Here is a 20,124-nt window from a genome sequence, read left to right as displayed (position 1 = left end):
ACGAATTATTGCCATGAAACAGTTCATTAAGAGGTTCACATTTTGAAGTTTTTATTTCCCCTTGTTTATACATTATCCCTCAAAAACAATCTTTAAACAATACAGGTTTTTAACCAACATTTAAACAGACTAAACAAATGGACTAGTTGGACCTCGACTGCAGGGTGGACTGTTATTAGTAGAAAATGGGATAAATTAACAGATACACAAACAAATGGAAGTATTTACTGATGAAAGGCTTCGATTTTTCATGCTAAGCTACGATAAAGGTCTTTAAACAAGGTAAAAGAATGACAAGACAGCTAAAAATTCATAGACATTCGAAAATAATGACACATTACAGGACATATTTCCTTACAGATTGGCATATATTAACAAGTAAAATTATACAAAATACTTCTTTTTTTTAGCAATTAAGACGTTTGGGAAAATATTTTCGATTTATTTGTTATGAAGATCTTAGAGAAGATATAACCTAGATGCATTCTGTCCCAAACAATTCAGAGCAAAGTTAATATGTTAACTGCAGAAAAGCAAATAACCAAATAAATAAATAAATAAAAATTAATAAATTATGAAATCAATAAAATATTGCATGAAAACTGGCTTTAAATAAATAAAACAATACAATAAATATATATAATATAAATTAACAACAAATCCTTTTGGAACTTAAAGTATAAAGAAGCATAGCTTGTTTCATTTTACGTGCAGTCTAAGAATACATCTAAAAGTAAACAGCTCTAAAATGATGTTGTATTCACTTGTAATATGATATTTGTACAAATGCAAATGAGTATTGTCAAATACAGGAGTCAAGCGATATCAGCTCCAAACTGCTGCCTACAAGAGCATCTGACTGACTGCAATGAAAAACGTCTTAATAAAGAGAGGACTGGAATCAAAGCGCTTACCTAGACGAATAATTGACTAAAGAAAGTGCGTTCCCCGCATATCTGGGGAATAATACAACAGAATGAAGAAGAAAGAGAGAAGGTAAGCTGGTACACAGCAAGACTCCCACTGCATAGCTGTCAAATCTGTTTCAGATTTTACAAAGCTCCAGGCTCCTCTTCTCCTAGCATATGCTGCCTTTTCCAAAGACTTGTAGCTGAAGGCTAATAAAACTCTGTAAATAGTGGCAGGCAGGAGCACAACAACCCCTGTCATACAAAATCCTGTCGCTGGTAAAACCTGGAATGTGTCCAGCTTTAAGAACAGGAGCTTCAATCTTTCGTTGCCTCTTCAATAAAAAAATAGCCTCTGGGTGAATGGCTGGTTGTTGGGGTTAATTTGTTGGCCAGTCCGAGAAGGTTCAACTCTAAAGGTTCCCACAACGACACGTATCATCACGCAAGGTGGGGGTCATTGGCAGGGCTGACAGTGAAACGCGACGATGATACTTGTTTTGCCCCCACAGACGACCTTGGTTTGATTGATAGATCCTCCTTCCTTTTTGAGTCTTTGCTCTTGATGTTTCCTGATGGAAAGAGGAAAAAAATAAATATCAGTCACAAGTTCCTGGGATGCATGTGTTGCTACCAGACTCATCACGTATTCTAACAAAGGAGTGCAGTTCAGTTAAGAGTAGGAATGTGATATATTTGTGTTTGTATGTATTCATTAGCATTTTAATGTTGCCAAACAAATACAATACAATAATTGTTTTGGTTTAATTGTTTTCCTTCAGATGAAAGCTGCACAGCATACCCAGATAACATTTCAGTACAAATAAAATACAATTATTAAAGCGATTTAATTCTGAATTAAACTCTTAAACAGTAGAGAAGTTCAGGTACAGTTTTTTATCCAACTGGGTGCTAAAGTCCACCTGCAGAAAAATGTGTACAGGGGCCTTTACATGCCTGTACCATCCATTTATGGCAGGGTATTTAATACAACCATCCCTTTATGGCAGGGTATTTAATACAAATAGAGTAAGATATTACTATAAAACCAAATACAAGTCAGAAAATAATCTAATGATCTATAATAAAATCACACTAAAGCAATGCTGGACAGTTTTTTGTTAAAAATAGCTCAAACTGAACACAGCCTCCTCTTTCCCTTTCAAGTCTCAACAAAAGATCATGAAAGCATCTAATTTTGGAGTTTCTGCTTTTCTTTAAATGTGCTCAGCCCAAAGGAGACTGTGAGCCCAAACCTTCATTACTCTGCGAAATAAGGTGATCAGTGTACAAGATAGAGAGAGGAAGTGAAGAGAGCAAATGAAGACGTGTTGGGGAACACAGCTTAGGCTTGCATTGTTGAGCGCAGGATTTATGTCGCCGCTCAGTTCCACATGTCACAGTGCCGAGGGGGAAAATTATACAAGATTAATTCTGGCTGCATGTTTGGAGAGGAGAAGGTTGAAATTAGGGTTTTCCATTTCGGTGGGTGGGAGTGAGTTAGTGGCTGTCAGATTGTATTACGTCATTCTCCAGCTCAAGGTGGGGACATAGTGATAGTACATGTGTAGAAGGGGAAATAAATCACGCGCATTAGCTCTTTAGTCTGATAATAAGAGTCTAAAGCATCATACCGGTTCTGTGATATTCCCCAGCTAAATATCCTTTAATATGAAACATTAAGAAGACCTTTCATATATCTTATGTACTCAGTAAGGTTTTTTTCCTTTGGGTCAAATGTTCAAGGTATGTTTCACTGGGGAAATGTGCTGAAATCATCCACCTACAGATTAAAGTCTACTGATGTTACACTAATTAAAGCCAAAGACTGACTTGTAGTTAGACACTGATGACGTCCTTCCTTCTTTTGCTATTTGAACTGTGAAAATAGCCCATACCAATCTGCCCGTGAACACAGGGATACCCTTATGACATTGCTGTGCTTGGACCTGAATGCTCACATGTGCATACTAACAATGCTATCTTGCTGAGGTTTAAACGGTTTACTGTTCATTATATTAACCATCGTACTAAGCACAAACACAACGTACAGTAAAGGTATTACATTTACATCCTTTGGCCTTCTTTCACCTCAAAAACACTGCCCGCCTCCGCCCATCATTCTCCTTCTCTGCTGCAGAAACCCTCATCCACACATTCATCACTTCGAGACAGGACTACTGTAACAGCTTCCTTTCTGGCTCATCATCCAACATTCTCAATAAACTTCAATATATCATCGCACCCATCCTCAAAAACCTGGACTGGCTCCCTGTCATTCAACAAATACCCTTCTCGTAACACACAAAGCACTCAACTACACGGACCAAGCAACAAACTTCGGTAGACAGAGCGTTCTCCATGGCTCTCCCTCCCAAAACTCATCAAGACTGCACCAACCTCCTCACCGTCAAACTTTTGATAAAAACACACCTTTTTAGGCTGGCTTTCAATGTGTGATTATTGTCTTGGTGTTAAATGTTGTTTTTGGCTACTTTTTATTGTCTTTTTCTAAAGCTTCTTTGAGAACTACTAAAAGTGGTTGACAAGTGAAATATATTATTTTTAGACTTATTCCCACATGGCAGAGAAAGTGGTCACGCAAGTCAGTAAGTTGGTTTTCTAGGGATCGTGAATTTCTGTACAAAATGTTGATGGAAAGCTATCCGATATTTGTTGAGTTTTCTCAGTCTGAAAGTGGTGGACTGATTAACAGAGCCTTCCCTATAACCATGCAATATAAATGTCTCAATCCAATCAATGTTTATGATCTTACCACGCAAATCCAACTTGGTGTTTTTGACCATCACTGGGGCTGGACTTGTGGGCGCTGAACTGCTCAGCTCATAGGTTGGAGTTTCCTGTTGTAATGAAACAGAAAGCTCAGTACTCCTTTTATTGAATCAAAAGCTATCTCCTGTCAATTATTTAAGAACGTGAAGTACCTGATCAAAAAGATAGATTGTGACATCATCAAAAAAGGACACGTTTCTTCCTCTGTCCTTCTCTCTGTCCATCGGCTCCTTCGGCGATTTCAGCAAACTCCTGAGACCGACGCGTTTGTCCACGTCTGTTTCTGTGACAACTATCACCCTCCGGGAGCTCTCGTCCTCCTGCTCGTCCTCCTCCTCATCGTCAGGATCGCTTCCTGAGGAAAGACCTCTCCGCCTCACAATTCGATTTCCAATTGCACCATCCCCAAACCCTCCTTTACCAGTGGGGTTGAGGGGCAGAGTCAGAGCGAGAGGAGGGAGGGCAAGGGACAGACGAGCGAGTTTTGCTGTGAAAATGAATGCAGGGAAGACAGGTTAGACATGGGATACCTGACAAGAGTGTTTAATACATTCTTTAAAGAGGCCCTATTCGGTTTTTGGGTGATCCCTTTCCTGTAGTGTGTTAAATAGGTTTTTGTTGTAAATGGTCTGCAAAGGCTAAAATCCCAAAGTTCCTTCCAGAGGGAGTTTCTTTCCCACACATTCCCCCCCCTGCCTGACAGTAGAGGCATGAAATATAAATATGAACTCTGAAAATTAGCATCCTAGGGCTTCTTTAAAGATGTGGATGACATTTGCCGACCCTTTACAGGCACAAATTATGTTAGTTATTGACTGCTTTTGACATTCACTTTTTTTCCTTTCTTTATCCTACCTTTTCTTCTTGAGATTTACTTCAAGTGCAAACCAATAACATTTCCCACCCTGGCATTGTATTGCTGCTGCTGCTGTAGCACAGACAACTGGACCACTTTCCTGTTTCCCCTGAGCCTAGCAACTACCAAAAACACAGGAAAAACTGCATTTTGTTTTCCACATTTACTCCGGATGTTTCCCCCTTTGCTATTTCTGCTACTTTGGATAGTAACTGCATGGATACTTTATAGCAACTGAATATAGCTACCGAAATATGTCAACCATGAATATATTCACGTGCAAGATGAAGGTACCTTTCATTGCCTGGTTCGCAGTCGGCTGAGGGGTGGTGACCTCAGGTTGTTCAATCACAGTGAGTGGCTCAGCATTTGTTTCTTCCGACTCGGTGTGGGGCTGAAAGCTTGGGGAACTTTCCTGCTCCTCTTGGCTACAACAACAACAAATCACAAACACACATTAAAGCAAAGGAGCTTTTCAACAAAATATCATCATATCATAGTTTTTTTGGACAAACCCTTTATCTGGTCATGCAGACAGTTTTGTTTTGTTTCTTCAATGTTTTATAATGTTCATCTCGTTTTTATTTCATTCATGGTCTTACAACTAGACGAATAGTAGACAGTATCCCTGTAACACGCAGATGTTGCTGTCAACAGTTTTCATTGGAACTACTTTCTGCAAAACCTTCTACTGTTTCTGAAAAGAGATGCTTTAAAAAAAGATATACATGTTTAATAGTCTAAGAACTGGAAATGAAAATCCATTCATCTTAGCTATACTGTGGTGAAGAGGAACATAACTTAAAAACTGAGAAAGTCAAAAACAACATTTTCTCTATGTCTGAAAAATACTTCTTATGGCCTCCATAAGATACCACTAGAGGAAAGGTAGAACCTTTGTGTTGTATTTTTAGTTTTTCACAGTTTAGGTGAATTGAGTATTTAAGACAAACGTAGATTTCCTAGTCCAGCCTTCTTCATACCTTTCATCCTCGTTTTGCTCCGTCACAAAGACCAGTTCACTGCTGTTCTCTGTGATTTGTTCACCCCAAGGTCGGATCATCACCGTGTCTTTGGCAGTCGACCCCCAGAGCACATTTGTATTCACATTTTCACTGAGGGAGAACTGCAGCCTTTCCTCACACACCTGAACGACAAAACAAAACAAGGAAGATGTGTGAATAAAAAAAGCTGATATAAAGAGAACTCTTACAACAAACCAAACAGAAAGAAAGAAGACAAAAAACACGCTCACCTGCATCTTGAGGCCATTCTTTGTCGTCATCTTAGAGAGGGATCCATGGTCTTTGAGATCAGTTGTTTCATCTGGTGATCTCTGGCTGTCATTCTTCTTCTCTTGAGAATCCAGGATCAGCTGTGGTGCAGACTCTACCAGAGTATCAGACTTATCATTCAAATCCACCCTGCTCCCTTCAGGAGTAGAAGAGCCACCTGTCTCCTCGCCTGCATCACTATCACCAACACTGCAGCCCTTCTGCTCAGGTGTCTTCTTCAGAGACTCTAGGATCTCCAGGTTCCCCAGAAAAAGGTCGCCTAGAGAATCCTCTTCATCCCCAGAAATGCAGCACAGTTGTTCCAGTTTTTCAAAGTCCTCCAGGGGCTCCTCATCCAAATCTTTCCACTCTGAAATCAGTAATTCTGGGAGATTGTTGAGGGGAACTTGGGGTGGAGATGGGGTGGCAGATGATGTTTCCTGGAACAGATTATTCTGCTCATCCTTTATTTCTGTGTTGGGTGTGAGGTTGATCTCATCGGCCAGGGTGATATGCACAGTGGGGAGGTTCAGGTTGACTGAGATCCCTTTACTCTGAGTTGTAGCAGGTGGTGATTCTTGCAGAGGTGGCTCTGACATGTCTGCGCTGTGAGTTGGGGAAATATACGACTCTGTCTCAGTACTAGCAATAAAGTCTCCTAGATTAATGTGACTAATAAACTCCTCTGCCTCGATAACAGATGGTGGTGGGCTAGGAAAAGAGTCATCTAAACTCTCCAATTTATCATCTTGCACATCAAGGTCTATGCTTGGTGGAGGACTAGGGAAATCTACCGAGCTGAAATTGTCGACCTGTGGATCTGTGTCCTGCATATCAAGGTCATCTGGACAAGCGATGGGATTGGGTGGAGGGGGCAAGTCTCTGTAATCCTCTTCTTCATTCATAATGCTAACCCTCTCTTCTGCGTATTCCTTAGCATGCCACGGTCTTGTTTCATCCTCTGATTCTGCGCCTGATTCAACATTTTCCAGATGGGAAATGTTCTCATGAGGAGTTCCGGTGATGCAAATAATTATACTTGAGCTTTTTGAAGTTTGTCTGAAGCAGTTATCTGGGTAAGAGACTGTTTCATCAATTTGCTTGGCTGATGTCTCTTCCTCTTTTTGGAGATTCTGAGGACATCTGTTAAAATTGAGATTTTCCTCCGTCTCTGTGGAGTCCTGCAGACCTTCCCTTTCTGTGTCTGTACACAAAATCAGCATCTCCTCTTTCTCCAAGGACTCCTGCTCTGGGATTTCTATATTTTCTACTTCAATATCTGAGGTTTCTCTTTTCAGGTCTTTGTAGATACTGCAAATTTCTTTTAAGTTCTCAATATTTTCCTCCTGTTGTATCTCTACCTCTTGTGCTGCCTGTTGATCATCACCGTCTGCAGAGTCCCACTTGTGTATGGCAAGATTACCCACAAGTCCTTGTGTTTCCTCGTTCGTGGTTTCTTCACGGCCCTCCAAGATGGCCGGATGCGTTTCCCTTCCTGCAAGTTCATCGTTCTCTTCAGTCTCCCAAAACTCCTGACCCACAACGAGCCTCTCCCCCACCTCCCAGGCTTTGTTGCTGAACCCAGAGAAAAACTCAGCCCTGAGTTCAACATCATGGCTCCTCCTCTCTGGCGACGCCCACTGGTCATTTTCATCAGGCCACAACCGTAAATCACTTGACTCTAAAAAGCGATGGCAGTCAAACTCTCCCCTAACAACACCCAATCCTGTTTGTTCTTCATCGTCCTCCAGAGTGCTCCATAACTCTTGAGTCTTCACATCCAGGCCCTCGCAGGACTCTTTATCCACATTGTTAGCGGAGTCCATCCGACTCACTGCCCCTCTCAAGGGGGACTTTTCCTTCATGGCGTTACTGAGCTCTGCGGCAGCCAGCTGTTTCTCCGTCTCTGTCTTGTCCTTCTTGTCCTCCCTGCTGTCTGAGCATTGCAGGTTTCTCAGGCCCAGCTCGTTGTGGTCCATCCCCAGCCTCTCTTCACGTCCTTCTGACTCTTCATCACCCTCCTCGGCCCAAGTAGGACTCATCAAACCACTCTCTTTATCAAAGACAGACTTCCTGTCATCGCTGGGCTCGACTACTGACGGCGTTGGATCACCGAGTGTGGCGTCACTGCTTTGAATGCCGTACAAGGAGGATAACCTTGACTCACTTTGGTCAACTTGAGATGGTGTTGCAGATTGCACCGTGTCATTTCCACATTTGAGAGAGTTCATTGCAGAAATATCAATATCAGTCTCTGTTAAACTTGTGTTGTTGGGCCTCAATACACAATCCTTTGACAGACTGCCAGATACAGACTCGATCAAAACATTTTTCTCAGTGAGGCTCTTGGATTGCAGATTTAATTTGTTCTCTGCAGTGTCCTGGTATTTGCAATCTGTTATCTGAGAGATGACGCCATCTGTGTAGTGGTTGTCTATCGGATACCCACTGCTGTGAGGAAGCCCTTTCAGTGGCTCATCATCTAATTTTGTGAACAACTTATCAATTAAGTCAACACAGTCCTTGGCCTGCTGATCATCGCAAAGCAGTGATGACTCTTTACTCTCAGTTTGGAAAATACCAGAGTCATCTCTCTGTGTTGACTCAAGCCCTTTGCTTAGAGTATCTTCGTCATCACCTAAATTAGGGACGGAATTTTCTGTAGTATGTTGATAAAAAGTTATAGTTTCCTCACACATCTCAATAGTTGCTCCACTATCTGATGTCTTTATACTATTTCTTAAGGGGCTCTTTTCTCCCATCTCCCCCTCCTCCTCCGTTTTTTCCTCTATCCCTGTCAATGTTCCCCTGTCGGCTGCTCGACTACTGCTCGGCCTGGAGGCCATGAGTCCCTCGCTGCTCCTCCTGGTCATCCCGTCCCCCTCCCAGTCGCTGTCTGAGAAATAGGCAGAGTCGCGATGGGGTGTTTCATTTCCCAGAGCTCGCCACCCTCCACTTCCCACTCCTCCTCCACTGCTAGTCCATGAGTCACTGGGTGTGAGACAGTCTGCTGAGTTTGAAGTCATAGGAGACAGGACCGAGTCTGAGGGGGTGATGAGTGAGACGTCAGAGGAGGGGTCCCAATCTGGAGTACTTGGAGTGGTAGCAGGAGCAGCTCCCTCTTGAGAAAAGTGACAAGGTTTTTCCTGCCCAGTATCATTGTTTTCTCTCTTTGCGTCATCATACATTTGAGAACTCAAACTCTCCAGATCCACTGCTGTGATATTTTCAGAATCCACTGCAGAAACTTTATCAGAGTGGTACTTTTCTTTGTCAACATCATATGACGTGTTATCGGTCTTACTGCATCTCTGATCTCCTCTCTCAGGACTGCTGGCCCTGTCTGCTCTCATTAACTCACCGTTCCCTATAACATCTTCTCTTTGAGTATCTGCTTCTAGCGATTCATTCTCCTGCTGTGTCAAAGTGTTGGATTCTGCTGTTTGCTCTCCTCTGGCAGGTAAAGCGGGGCCATCTAAAATCTCCTCCTCATTCTTGACAGATTGTGTTTGGTTGTGCAGGAGGCCATTTTTGGGCATGATTTCTGAAAACACAAACTCACCAGATTGGCAGTGATCCGCATCGCTTCCTTCGCTGTCCACTGTAAGGGGTTGTTTATTTGATCCTATATGAAGGACTGGGATTTCCGGTTTCATAGAAACCTTTATCTCACTCTTTTTAGCCCTCTTGGTCACTTGAGCATAGATGGCCTCAGTTGGTGTTTCATCTTTTACTTTGTTGGATGCTCGTATGGAGCTCTCAGTCTGAAACCTGATGGTCTGAGCAGAGCCCGGGTCAATGCAAATGGACTCGTATTCAGGAGATAGTGGAGTAGGGGAGTAAGATGAATCTGACTCCTTTTTGTTTGTGGCAGCATTTTGTCTGGTTATGATTTCCGTCAGGAAGGTCTCTGCTGATTGGATCTCCTTCAGGAACTCCTCCCTGGTCATTTCTGTTTTGGCAGGCTCCTGCTGCAGGTCAGAGTCCTGCTTCCCGATGGTGATCTCAGAGAGGAGGGAGCGGGATCTCCGTATTCCTTTAGAGTAGGCTTCCTCAGCCTCGGTGTACGTGGGCAGGCCAGGCGCACAGACATAGGGCCGCAACCTGGATCCTGAAGGATAAAGGTATTTGACTGGATCGGGTTGTGAACCTCCCTCTGGATCCGTGTCAGTGCCTGTGTCAATCTCTGTGAGGAACAGTTCACTCTGAAATGAATCGTTGGTGACTGTTTGGTCCTCCTCAGTTCCCGAGCTGTGGTTGCGTTTCTCTGATCCCCACGACTGTCCTGCTGACCCCAGCTCTGTGATCAGTGACTGGGAGCGCCGCATCCCTCTGTTGGGCAAAACAAAGTTCCCCCACGTCTCTCCTTCTCTTTTTTCCTCCTTCTTTCCCTCCCATGGAGCCTCAGACTTGGACTCAGTGGACTCTGTCACACTCGAGATCTCCGTCAAAAACAGATGCATTGGGGATTTCTTGGCAGCAGCAACACGTTCTGCATGGAGTTCAGCATCTTCCCTCCAGATGGCAGGCAGGATGGTGTCAAGTCGTGACTGAGTCCTTTTCATTCCCCTGGAGAAGAAGTCTCCAGCGGACGGGTCTGCATCTTCAGAAAGGCTGGAGTGAGTGACAGTGGTCCCACCGCTTCTGTCTGGGGACATGAAAGGAGAGTCATCCTCGTCCGAGTAGGTAGGACTGGATGAAGACTGTCTGTCAGGCTGAGGGCGGGGTAAATTGCGGTAAATTGGGCGAAACGGGTTTTCTCGGCGAATGGGGGACTCAAAGTCTTTTGCACGAGAATAGGAACTGTCCTTAGAGTTGTGCAATGATGCTAAATGCCTGCTGCCACCCTCTCTTTCAGACAAGTCACAGGATAGTGGGTCTCTGTTCGAACTCTGCATCTGCGGCTTATTGTATCTGGAATAAGTGTCCGCTGTGTTGTAGCTGGGGCAGCCTCTTTGTGGTTTGGAGTGAGGAGGGAGCGGTGGGGGACACATTTGAGGAGGTTGGGGGTAGATTGGATGGCTGGATGGGGGAAGGGAGGGGGAGAGCGATGGGGATGGGGGTAGAGTCTGTCGGGCCCTATGGAGGCCCAGGTGATTAAAAGTAGTGATGTGATGGGGGTCTGTTTCGATTTTCCCCCCAATGGTGTAGTGAGGCAGTCCTCTGTAACCGAGTGGAGGAGCGGGGAGGGGGCGCGAGTGTAGGTGGTTGGCTGACGACATGGACATAGATCGGGGCTTGGGAGGAAGGACCGGGGCTTTTTTATCCGGATCACTACTCCTTCTCCTGTCCTCTTCATCATCATCGTCTCCTAAATCGACTACTGAGAAGTCAGTCACTCTGCTCGAAGTGTCTCTGAATTCAGCCACCCCTGTGTTGGGCACCTGGAGATGAACCTCGCTCGATCTCACCGTCTGGAGACCCTTCCCACACTTGTCAGACGAGCAATAGGGGACTCGCTCTTTTCCCAGCATTCCACTGCGGATCTCCATTAACTCCATGTCTCCGAGGCAGATCGAGTCAGAGCGGAAAGACGACTTCCCTTTAAGAGTTGGTGACTTGTCCTGGGGAGTGTGCTCCTCTAATCTGATGTAGTACTCGCTGGCGAGGGAGGGGCTGCGGGCGCTTATCACCGGGACAACGGTGGGAGTGTCCAGAGACTGTCTGTGGTTATTGTTCACAGTCGGGATTGGCTGAGGAGGAGGGAGAGGTTTGTAGCCTCGTCTGGCATGAGCTTTCTCCCAGAAATACTCAAAGTTCAAGCCTTTGCTGGTTTCAGTGACTGTCAGGATGTCGTCCAGTTCAGACGAGGACGGGTTAATACAGTTCCCCACAGGGTCCAGCAGGGGGTAGGAGTGGTCTCTGTCCTCCCTGCCGTACTCTCTCTCCCTTTGCCTCTCGTTTGCTGCAATCTGGAAAGCCGGTGGTCGGAGTAAGTCCCAGCGTCTTTCAAACGACTCATCACTCTCCCCTCTCCTTCTACTGCCCTCCTCATACTCCTCATCCTCTTCATCTTCTTCCCCAACACTCTCCCTTGCTATTCCTCGCTCTGCTGCCAGGAGGGAGGAGAGGAGGAGGAAAATCTCTGCTACAGAAGGGCGTTGGGTTGGAGGTAGCCAGCAGGACTGCATGATCTCATACCTGAGGACAGGAGAGACAAACAGAGCGATTCAGCTTAGAGCGACAGAATTAAGGCATACTCACTTCCATTAACATAATGATCATTTCTGCATACTCCACTCAGTGGATAAGTACTGACCAGTAGTCTGCATGGGAGAGTTTGAGTCTGGGCTGAGCCAGGGTGATCTGTCTCTCCCTAATGACGAAGGTCAGCACCTCTTCGTCACTGAGGTGCCTGTGGGGCTGAGAGCCAAACTCAAACAGCTCCCATATAACCACCCCCAAGGACCTGCAGGGGAAAATAAAATGTAGAGATGGTGGGACACAGATCTTCACAGACCTATTTGTTATGTAATGCTTTTAAAGCAACACTTTGTTTTACACAGAGCTCTGACTCAAAACAAAACAAGACAGAGGCATGATAAAAAAAAAACCATACAAGAAGATATTCACTTTGTTATATTATCAGAGTTGTGTTATGATATTATTAACGGGAAAACTTGTTTGAAAAGGCTGCTAACAACCAGACACCAATTTGTTACCCACATGAAATACCTGGCTTATATTAAATAATCACAGATGTGATCGCTCTGAATACATAGAAATTATAAAGATGTACATACCACATATTGCTGGCCTTGGTCTGGTCAGTAACGATGAGAGATCCTCTGTATTCCTCCAGCAGCTCAGGAGCAATCCAGCGCAGCGGGATCCATAACTTGTCAGGAGTTAGGTAATAGTCCTCCTTCATAATGTCATAGAACAAGAATCAGTTTTATACCAAAGAACATTTGAGAATATAAACAATGTAGTAGCCTACATGGATACACCATGAACTTATACTGTATAAGGGTACATTTTTAAGATAAAATCAAAACGTACCTTATAATGGTTATGTGAAAGGCCGTAGTCGCCTATCCTGACAGTGAGGTCAGAGTTCAGCAGGCAGTTTCTTAAAGCCAGGTCGCTGCAGTAAGTAAACACATCCTCCATCAATCAGCCACATTAAACATCAATATACAATCTTAGTAAACCAAAAAAAAAAAGTTCCAGCACACACCAAGATAAACACTAGATTATTTAAAGGTTTCACAAAAAAAAAAGGAACAAATTACCTTATTTTTAATGTAATCTGTTATTAGAACATTTCATATCCTACTGTCCAAATAAGAAAGCAAATTATATATCTTCACTTTTTTTAGAGATACAATCTTGTTTAAAGATTAGATCCTGATTATGCGCAGAGGTGAAGTCATGACTGACCTGTGGATATAATTGTTTTCATGGAGATGCAGCAGACCGGAGGTGATCTCAAAAGCCATTCTCTGAAGAGTCAAGAGGTCCCGAGTCGGCAGGTCAGGGGTCATCCCATCTGACTTGCGCTGGGCCCTCAGGTACCTCTTCAGGTCACCCTAATTGAACATCACAACAGTAATGCCAGCAGTCAATTGCATGCAGGCTTAGGTACAAGGTAAGTTAATGCCAGTTTGGACATCATTTTGTCCAACACCAAGTGCTTGTGTCCTTCTTGTAAAACTGAGATGATTCTGAGAACAGAGAATATTTAAATCTTCTGCAGAAAATAAATTCCTTTTTAGGTGTTTTCAATCAAAAAGGCTAAAAGCAGCAGGGTATTACTAATAAGCTAGCGGCTTTGGTATAAGTCATGTGCGCTTAATGAGGGCGATGAATATAAACAATAAATAAAAATAATGAGGTCTATAAAAAAGGATTGAAAATAACCACAAGACAGAGACAATAGGAGGGTTATCCTATAGCTGTCTACGAGGCCCTCAGCGTTGTTTGGCTCTCACACTGTGTTGCTATAATTGATCTGTGTGTGTCTTTGTTTGGCCGGAGGGTCTACTCATATGGTTTCTTTAATCCGAGAGGGAGTAAGCCTGATGAGGGAAGGAAAACAAGCTTATGTATCGATGTAAAGCTGATTCAAGTGATACCGGAACATTTAGAACCTAATCATTTATCATTTCTGCAGCAAATGAGATGCCCACAATGACATTAAAAGCATTAAATCAAAGGGTAAATGAAGAAAACACCATTTGAAAATAACCCATACATTTAATGCTACTCCTACACCACTCTGTATAACTACAGACTTTAGTTTCATGTCGGTAATAATAGCAGTATAGCAAATCGCACTTTGTATTTAGTTTAGATACAAGTTGAACAACCCAACACAGCAATGAAGATGACAGATGATTTGTGCACTAATTGTAGATAACAATACAAATAACCACAAGAAAATGTTCGCATTTAAAAGACACATTACAATGGTTGCGTTAATGTAGCTCATTTTTAGTCAAAGGTTGTGTTGACATGTATTCATGTTATTTTGTGTACACACCCAGCTTTGTTTGATTTCACCATTGTTGAATATTTAAACAGCATTTTGTACTCACCAGCTGACAGAACTCCATAACCAGGAGGAAGGGGATGCTCTCACTGCACTTCCCCAAACACTGAAGGATGTTGGGATGTTTTAGGCTCCTAGAGGGAGAAAGAGAAACCAGATAGATGAACAAGACAAACAGTGACAGATAGATAGATAGATAGATAGATAGATAGATGTGTATTTGTGTGTGTGTGTGTGTGTGTGTGTGTGTGTGTGTGTGTGTGTGTGTGTGTGTGTGTGTGTGTGTGTGTGTGTGTGTGTGTGTGTGTGTGTGTGTGTGTGTGTGTGTGTGTGTGTGTGTGTGTGTGTGTGTTTATATCGTAAACAGGTTGAATCCAAGCTAGACACAATGTTGCTCCTTTAGTCAATGATTGAAATGGACTTATGATCAACAACATGCACATTTTCATCGACCTAAGACACTCTTTGCACATACCACCTTACCTGTTGGATCTGTAACTTATGATGGCTAATATTAGCTAGATAACTTTTCCTGAAGTGCAGATTTCCTACAGACATGATTTGAATACTGTAGTATAATCACACTTCTTTCTTGTCAAACTTAATAATCAACTTTGACAGTCATTTTTGTTAAGCTAAAGTAACATTGTTTTGTCTCTAAAATAGCTTCTCACCTGTACGGCTCGGACTCGGCCAAGAACTTCCTCTGCTCCAGAGGGCTGGCACTGACACGCAGCTCTTTCACCACGGCCTGAGAGGAGCTGCAGTCACACAGCACCTCCGCCAGGATCACCTGAAGAGATAAATGAGTAATATCACGGGAGAGTGCTGAGGAGAAGACCAGCAGTAAAACAACAATCTTTAGTTTAATCTGGTTAGTAAATATAACAGATCAGAAAAATAAATCTGTGATGTGAGTGATATTTGACATGAAAACAAAATGATATAGGAATATATGAGGTGATTGTCTTACCTTTCCGAACCAGCCATTTCCTATCTCCTGAAGATAGTTTAAAGCGTGTCTTTTGAAGCACTGAGACTTGGAGTCTGTAAAATAGAAGAGGAATAAAGAAAGATCACGGTCAAAATCTACGTTTGATGTTCTTGTATGAAAGTACATTTTGAAATGGAAGAAAAAATTAACTTTTAAAAAACTGATACACTCCCACCACCAACATTAAAGCAGCCCGTCAGACATGTTTTAAAAAATAAGAATACTCTCCTTTGATAATAATTTGTCCTGATATTGGGATTTTTGTTTTACCAACACCTCTATTGACTGATTTACAAATTTAGGAACAATATAACTAATTATTCTACATTTTAAAAATCCAGAATCTAAGCAGCTGTAAAGTGTATCTACCAGGATCAGATACACTTCAGGTTTCATGTTGCAACATCATTTTTGAGTTAGTTGTATATTGAACCCCAATAAGTTTCCAAACTAGGTGTAATATAACAAAATCATGATTAAATATTAGTCTTATATTTAGTTCAGCTCAGATAATCTTTCAGCAAATACAATTGAAAACGTTTTTTAGTGGACAAACATTATTCTACACAGCACAGTATCAGAATGACAAAAAAACATTGCTTTAAAAAAAATCATACAGTGAGCTGATAGTGATCAATAGTCTAGTGAATATTGTCAGAGTCCTAGCTTGCACCACCCCTTTCTGTGACCAAATGTCTAACCTGGCCTGCCTGCACAGAGCACTGATGCAGAATTTTCTCAGATCAGATTTTCCACTCCATTGAACTGCAGAGGGGAGTCCAATGCAACTGGTTGTGCACTCGGTATGAGACCTTTAATGGATCCACATCAGTGACTCAGGCAACAGACCGTGAGGGAGTTCAGTGCAGGACATTTCTTTAGCTTCATTTTCGGGGGTTTTGTGTGCTCAAATGAGAGTCAGAGAACAGGAGAGTTGTTTTTCAGGGTGTTACCTGCTCCATCCTGCAGGGCGGGGCAGGTGGGCCTGTCTCTGACGGGCAAGGTGTAGACCTCAGGGAGGGAGGGACATGATGAGAGGCTGTCCTCCTGGATGGGACTGGAACCTCCTGAGATCTCCTCTCCATCTGCATTGTCAAACTCCTGGTGGTGGCACAGCAGCACAGCAAAATCACAATACTGGTAAAAAAAATATAGATTGAGCGGCAATGTCACTTCATAATATGTCTGGATTGAGCAAGGCAGATATTGAGAAAGCAGCCACTCTGAACTAATGACACCCTGTCTGCCAGTTCAACAACACTGTCAGGTCAAAAGATGGAGGCTTAGTTAAGATTACACTGAGAGATGATTATTGACCATTTCTGCTTCATTAAATTTGAAATATTAAATCCTGTTTCTATTTCCAAGACGAATCCTCCTGCGGTTAATCAAGTCAAGCTTAAATTAAAAAGAAAAACATGCCAGCATGCAAAAAGGTGTGTCAAAAAACAAAGCAGAGAAGGGTGAATAGATCTCTTACATGTTGAAGACTTACATTGAACCCCACTCCTCCTCTCTTACAGCACAGGCAGGTCAGGAGCAGCAGGACAAAAGAGACAAGCCCCGAGCAAGAGATGAGGATGACCACGTAGGGAGGAGGAGAGAGGGATGCAGCCCTCGTCTGAGAAACTGAGTGAGAGAAAGGAAGAACATACAAGGGAGGAAAGTATTTAACACAGAAATATATGGGTGGCAGATTGTTAGGTGTGAGTCAGTGAGAAGGAAAGATAGAAATTCACTGAATCGGAAAGGTGTAATATCTTGGTACACAGGTGTTTTGTTTAGAGGGAAACCATTGGAGCGTTTCTTAGTGGCAGGTTTGGGGAAACAGTGGAGAACCCCAATGGACAGCTTGCTTTAGGGATTTGGAAGGAGAAAGCAGGAAGACAAACTAAGTTGAGGATAAAAAACGAATTGTCTGCATCAGTAAAAGAAAATAGAGACTGGAATTAAAGTTTGAAAGTGGGATAATATACCATTCCAGTAAGGAAAAAAGCACGGGGGAAAGGGGAAATATCAGAAATGGCATTCCACTCAGGAAACACAGTTAAGAAGCAGGGAGGGGTGGCTGGTTGTCATTTAGGTAAAGAGGAGCGCTAATTGGGAAGGGTTGGAAACTGGAAAATAATTACTGAAATCAGGAAGGTTTACTACTCAGGTAAGAGAGGGAGGGATCGGGACATTTTGATATTTGTACCTCAACGTAGTTGATTGTGAGAAGTGAACCATCTGTAGAAAAGAAAAGGGGCAGGGCAGGGTGGTTAAATACCCTTCAGGTATTGTCTATAGTTTCCATATTAATACTGTAGCCAAAATACGTCAAACATTATATCAGTAGAGGAACAATGTAACCTTGAGACAGTCAGAAGCTGTCCAGCTCACGCTTAACACAGTGAAGGACAAATTAAATACAAACATTAATATTCAAACCATACGTCAGCCTATCTTTTCTGTGTAAACAAAGCAGAATTTTAGGCATTAAATGACATAATATTAGCAAGGCAGTTATTAGTAAACTTCAACCCCTGTAGTCTTCTAACAAACTTTTAAAACTGGATTCACTGATATTACAATAAATTACATACACTTTTACTTGTTGTTAACAAGAAAGAAAGCTATATTAAGTATTAATTTTATGTAAAATAACTATGTGAAATGTGAAATAGTATTTTAGGTAAAAAAACATAATTCCTAAAAACATATTATTGAAATATTTTTCTTGAAATGTATGGCTTGGCTAATGCTTTATAAGTCACTTTGCGCTGTCTTAAAATATCCCAAATTCATTCTCTGTGTCCTGCACAGAAATCCCAAAATAGATTCATTCACAAGGTCTTGATATTGTAAACACTGCATACATAAATTTCTAAGTATATTCAATAATTAACCAACTTAATAAATATTGTAACAAGAGGATCAGCATTCCACTAAAAATACAAGTAATGCTTTTTTTCTCCAAGATAAATATGTGTGCCGCATTTCAAGTAACACTTTTAGCACATTTTGTTTTTTGGTCTTTTTCTTGTTCACAGAAAAGTTGCAATAAAACAGCATTGTACTTGCTTTACACATCCTGCGCAACAGCGAGTAAAAATGTGACCAGAATATAAAACCACCTTCGAACCAAAGTGTAGGCTCATCAATGATCAAATCTGTTGCAAATGAAAATAAATGTTGTACTCTGGATTCCACAGCTGATTATTGATAATTGCACCTGCAAAACAGGGGTTGATGTGAAAACTAAAAGACCCTTTTGGGCAGTGTGGCCCCATAAACATGCACCACAAACATAACTGAAGGCTCAAATCCTGATGATGCACAATTCCTGTACAGGGCTATTTTTCATCTTTCCCTAGACAGATGTCCAGACAGACACTGCATATAAATAGGAACCTAACACGGGGCCTTTTCCACCAGCCCCGGTGCCAGGAACTCTTATCAAAACAATACACCACAACACAATGACTGCACACATTACACAAACACAACACACTGCCTGATCTTGGGGGGGGGGGGGGAGAAGGCAAATTCAGACCGAGCTAATAAAGATGCCAACAGTAGGTAATAGGCTAAATAATCTCCGGTGCAAAGCAGAGGCTAAATATATCGCACTGACCGCCGTTTTTGGCCTGCTATTCATACAGAATATGCTGTTTTTAAATGGCATCGATGTGAGGCCCGACATCGACCCCCCCCCCCCCCCCCCCCCCTAATATTTTCATTCCCTGCATGCAAATATGGTACCCTACCCATCTCCAAACCAGGCGCACTCCTGGTTTGATTAAGCCAGCCACGTATACTGCAATAATAATTCTCATTATGTCTCAGTCATCTCAGACAGTGATAACACAGTAGCGAGGCCTTTTGATAACTGACTACATCCCCCCCTCTGCTCCTTTCTCCAGCATCCCTGACAGTTTTTCAATCCCCCGCCTCCTCCTCCTCTCCTCTCCTCCGACTCCGCTCACCTTCCCTCTGCGGGGCTCCGAGGGCTCTCTCCGGGCTAAGGTACGACATGGTCCCCGCAAGCGCCACCATCACCCAGCAGTGTGGCCGCATCTTCGCCGCGTCCGGAGCAACAACACCATCCGAGCGACGCTGCCGGCTGTCGGTGTCCTCCTCTCCCCCGCCACGGTCTGTACCGTTTCTGGGCTCACGCTGTCTGTGTCTCCCCCCCTCTTTTCTCCTAATAATAAAGAAGCGTCTCCTTGCCTTCCTTGTTGTGCTCTCCCCCCTCCTCCTCCTCTTCTCTCGCCTCCTCCCCCCTGCTCTAATCCGCAATTAAACACGGTGCTCTATTGTGCATCCTCGGTCCACGTTACTGCGTGTATCTCTGCTGAAAACAACCACCCCGTTACATACACACGCGCATATAATATTTCTTTCTCCCCCTATGCTTCAGTGGTGGAGGGGTGTCTGTGTTTTTCTCCTCCGCCAGCCTACGTCAGACAAACACGGCGCGCATTGTCATGGTCCAGCTTCATACCCAGAGAAGAAGAAAATACATCTGTGATAATATTCCCACAGGGAGGCAATGTAGTGTGTGTGTGTGTGTGTGTGTGTGTGTGTGTGTGTGTGTGTGTGTGTGTGTGTGTGTGTGTGTGTGTGTGTGTGGTGAGTTTATATTGATCGCATATTGAATTTTTAATCTTTTGAATATCACTTCAGTATTCATATGAGGTCTTTGGGGTGCAACGTGTCTATTATTTGTCTATTATTAATAAATAATAACAATAATTGTATAATTACAATTGACTGCACCTCTTCTTTCTTTTTATCAATTTTTATCTGCTGTTGCACAAACA

General features: G+C 42.9%; 1 protein-coding gene across 1 annotated transcript; it reads right to left on the bottom strand.

The window, feature by feature from the left end:
* Nucleotides 1-26: 26 nt before the first annotated feature.
* Nucleotides 27-19,486, bottom strand: lmtk3 (lemur tyrosine kinase 3). The gene is made up of 16 exons (XM_063879098.1): nucleotides 19,288-19,486; nucleotides 16,815-16,948; nucleotides 16,247-16,420; nucleotides 15,299-15,364; nucleotides 15,000-15,118; nucleotides 14,372-14,459; nucleotides 13,215-13,363; nucleotides 12,834-12,918; nucleotides 12,575-12,696; nucleotides 12,091-12,240; nucleotides 5,813-11,972; nucleotides 5,541-5,704; nucleotides 4,852-4,985; nucleotides 3,854-4,188; nucleotides 3,685-3,769; nucleotides 27-1,480 (listed from the first exon to the last, which is right to left on the bottom strand). The coding sequence occupies exons 1-16, from the start codon at nucleotides 19,376-19,378 to the stop codon at nucleotides 1,350-1,352; spliced, it is 8,187 nt and encodes a 2,728-aa protein (XP_063735168.1). The 5' UTR covers nucleotides 19,379-19,486; the 3' UTR covers nucleotides 27-1,349.
* Nucleotides 19,487-20,124: the final 638 nt, after the last annotated feature.

This window comes from Eleginops maclovinus, chromosome 3, assembly GCF_036324505.1.
Source record: "Eleginops maclovinus isolate JMC-PN-2008 ecotype Puerto Natales chromosome 3, JC_Emac_rtc_rv5, whole genome shotgun sequence".
Lineage (NCBI taxonomy): Eukaryota > Metazoa > Chordata > Actinopteri > Perciformes > Eleginopidae > Eleginops > Eleginops maclovinus.
This window is presented reverse-complemented; position numbering and strand designations above follow the sequence as displayed.

Excerpts from the sequence above, each read along its gene's own strand:
- lmtk3 (XM_063879098.1), bottom strand. The coding sequence starts at position 19,378 with ATGCGGCCACACTGCTGGGTGATGGTGGCGCTTGCGGGGACCATGTCG. Across the intron at positions 15,119-15,298 it reads GAAATGGCTGGTTCGGAAAG|GTGATCCTGGCGGAGGTGCT; the intron begins GTAAGACAATCA and ends TTATCTCTTCAG. Across the intron at positions 14,460-14,999 it reads GCCGAGTCCGAGCCGTACAG|GAGCCTAAAACATCCCAACA; the intron begins GTGAGAAGCTAT and ends TTCTCCCTCTAG.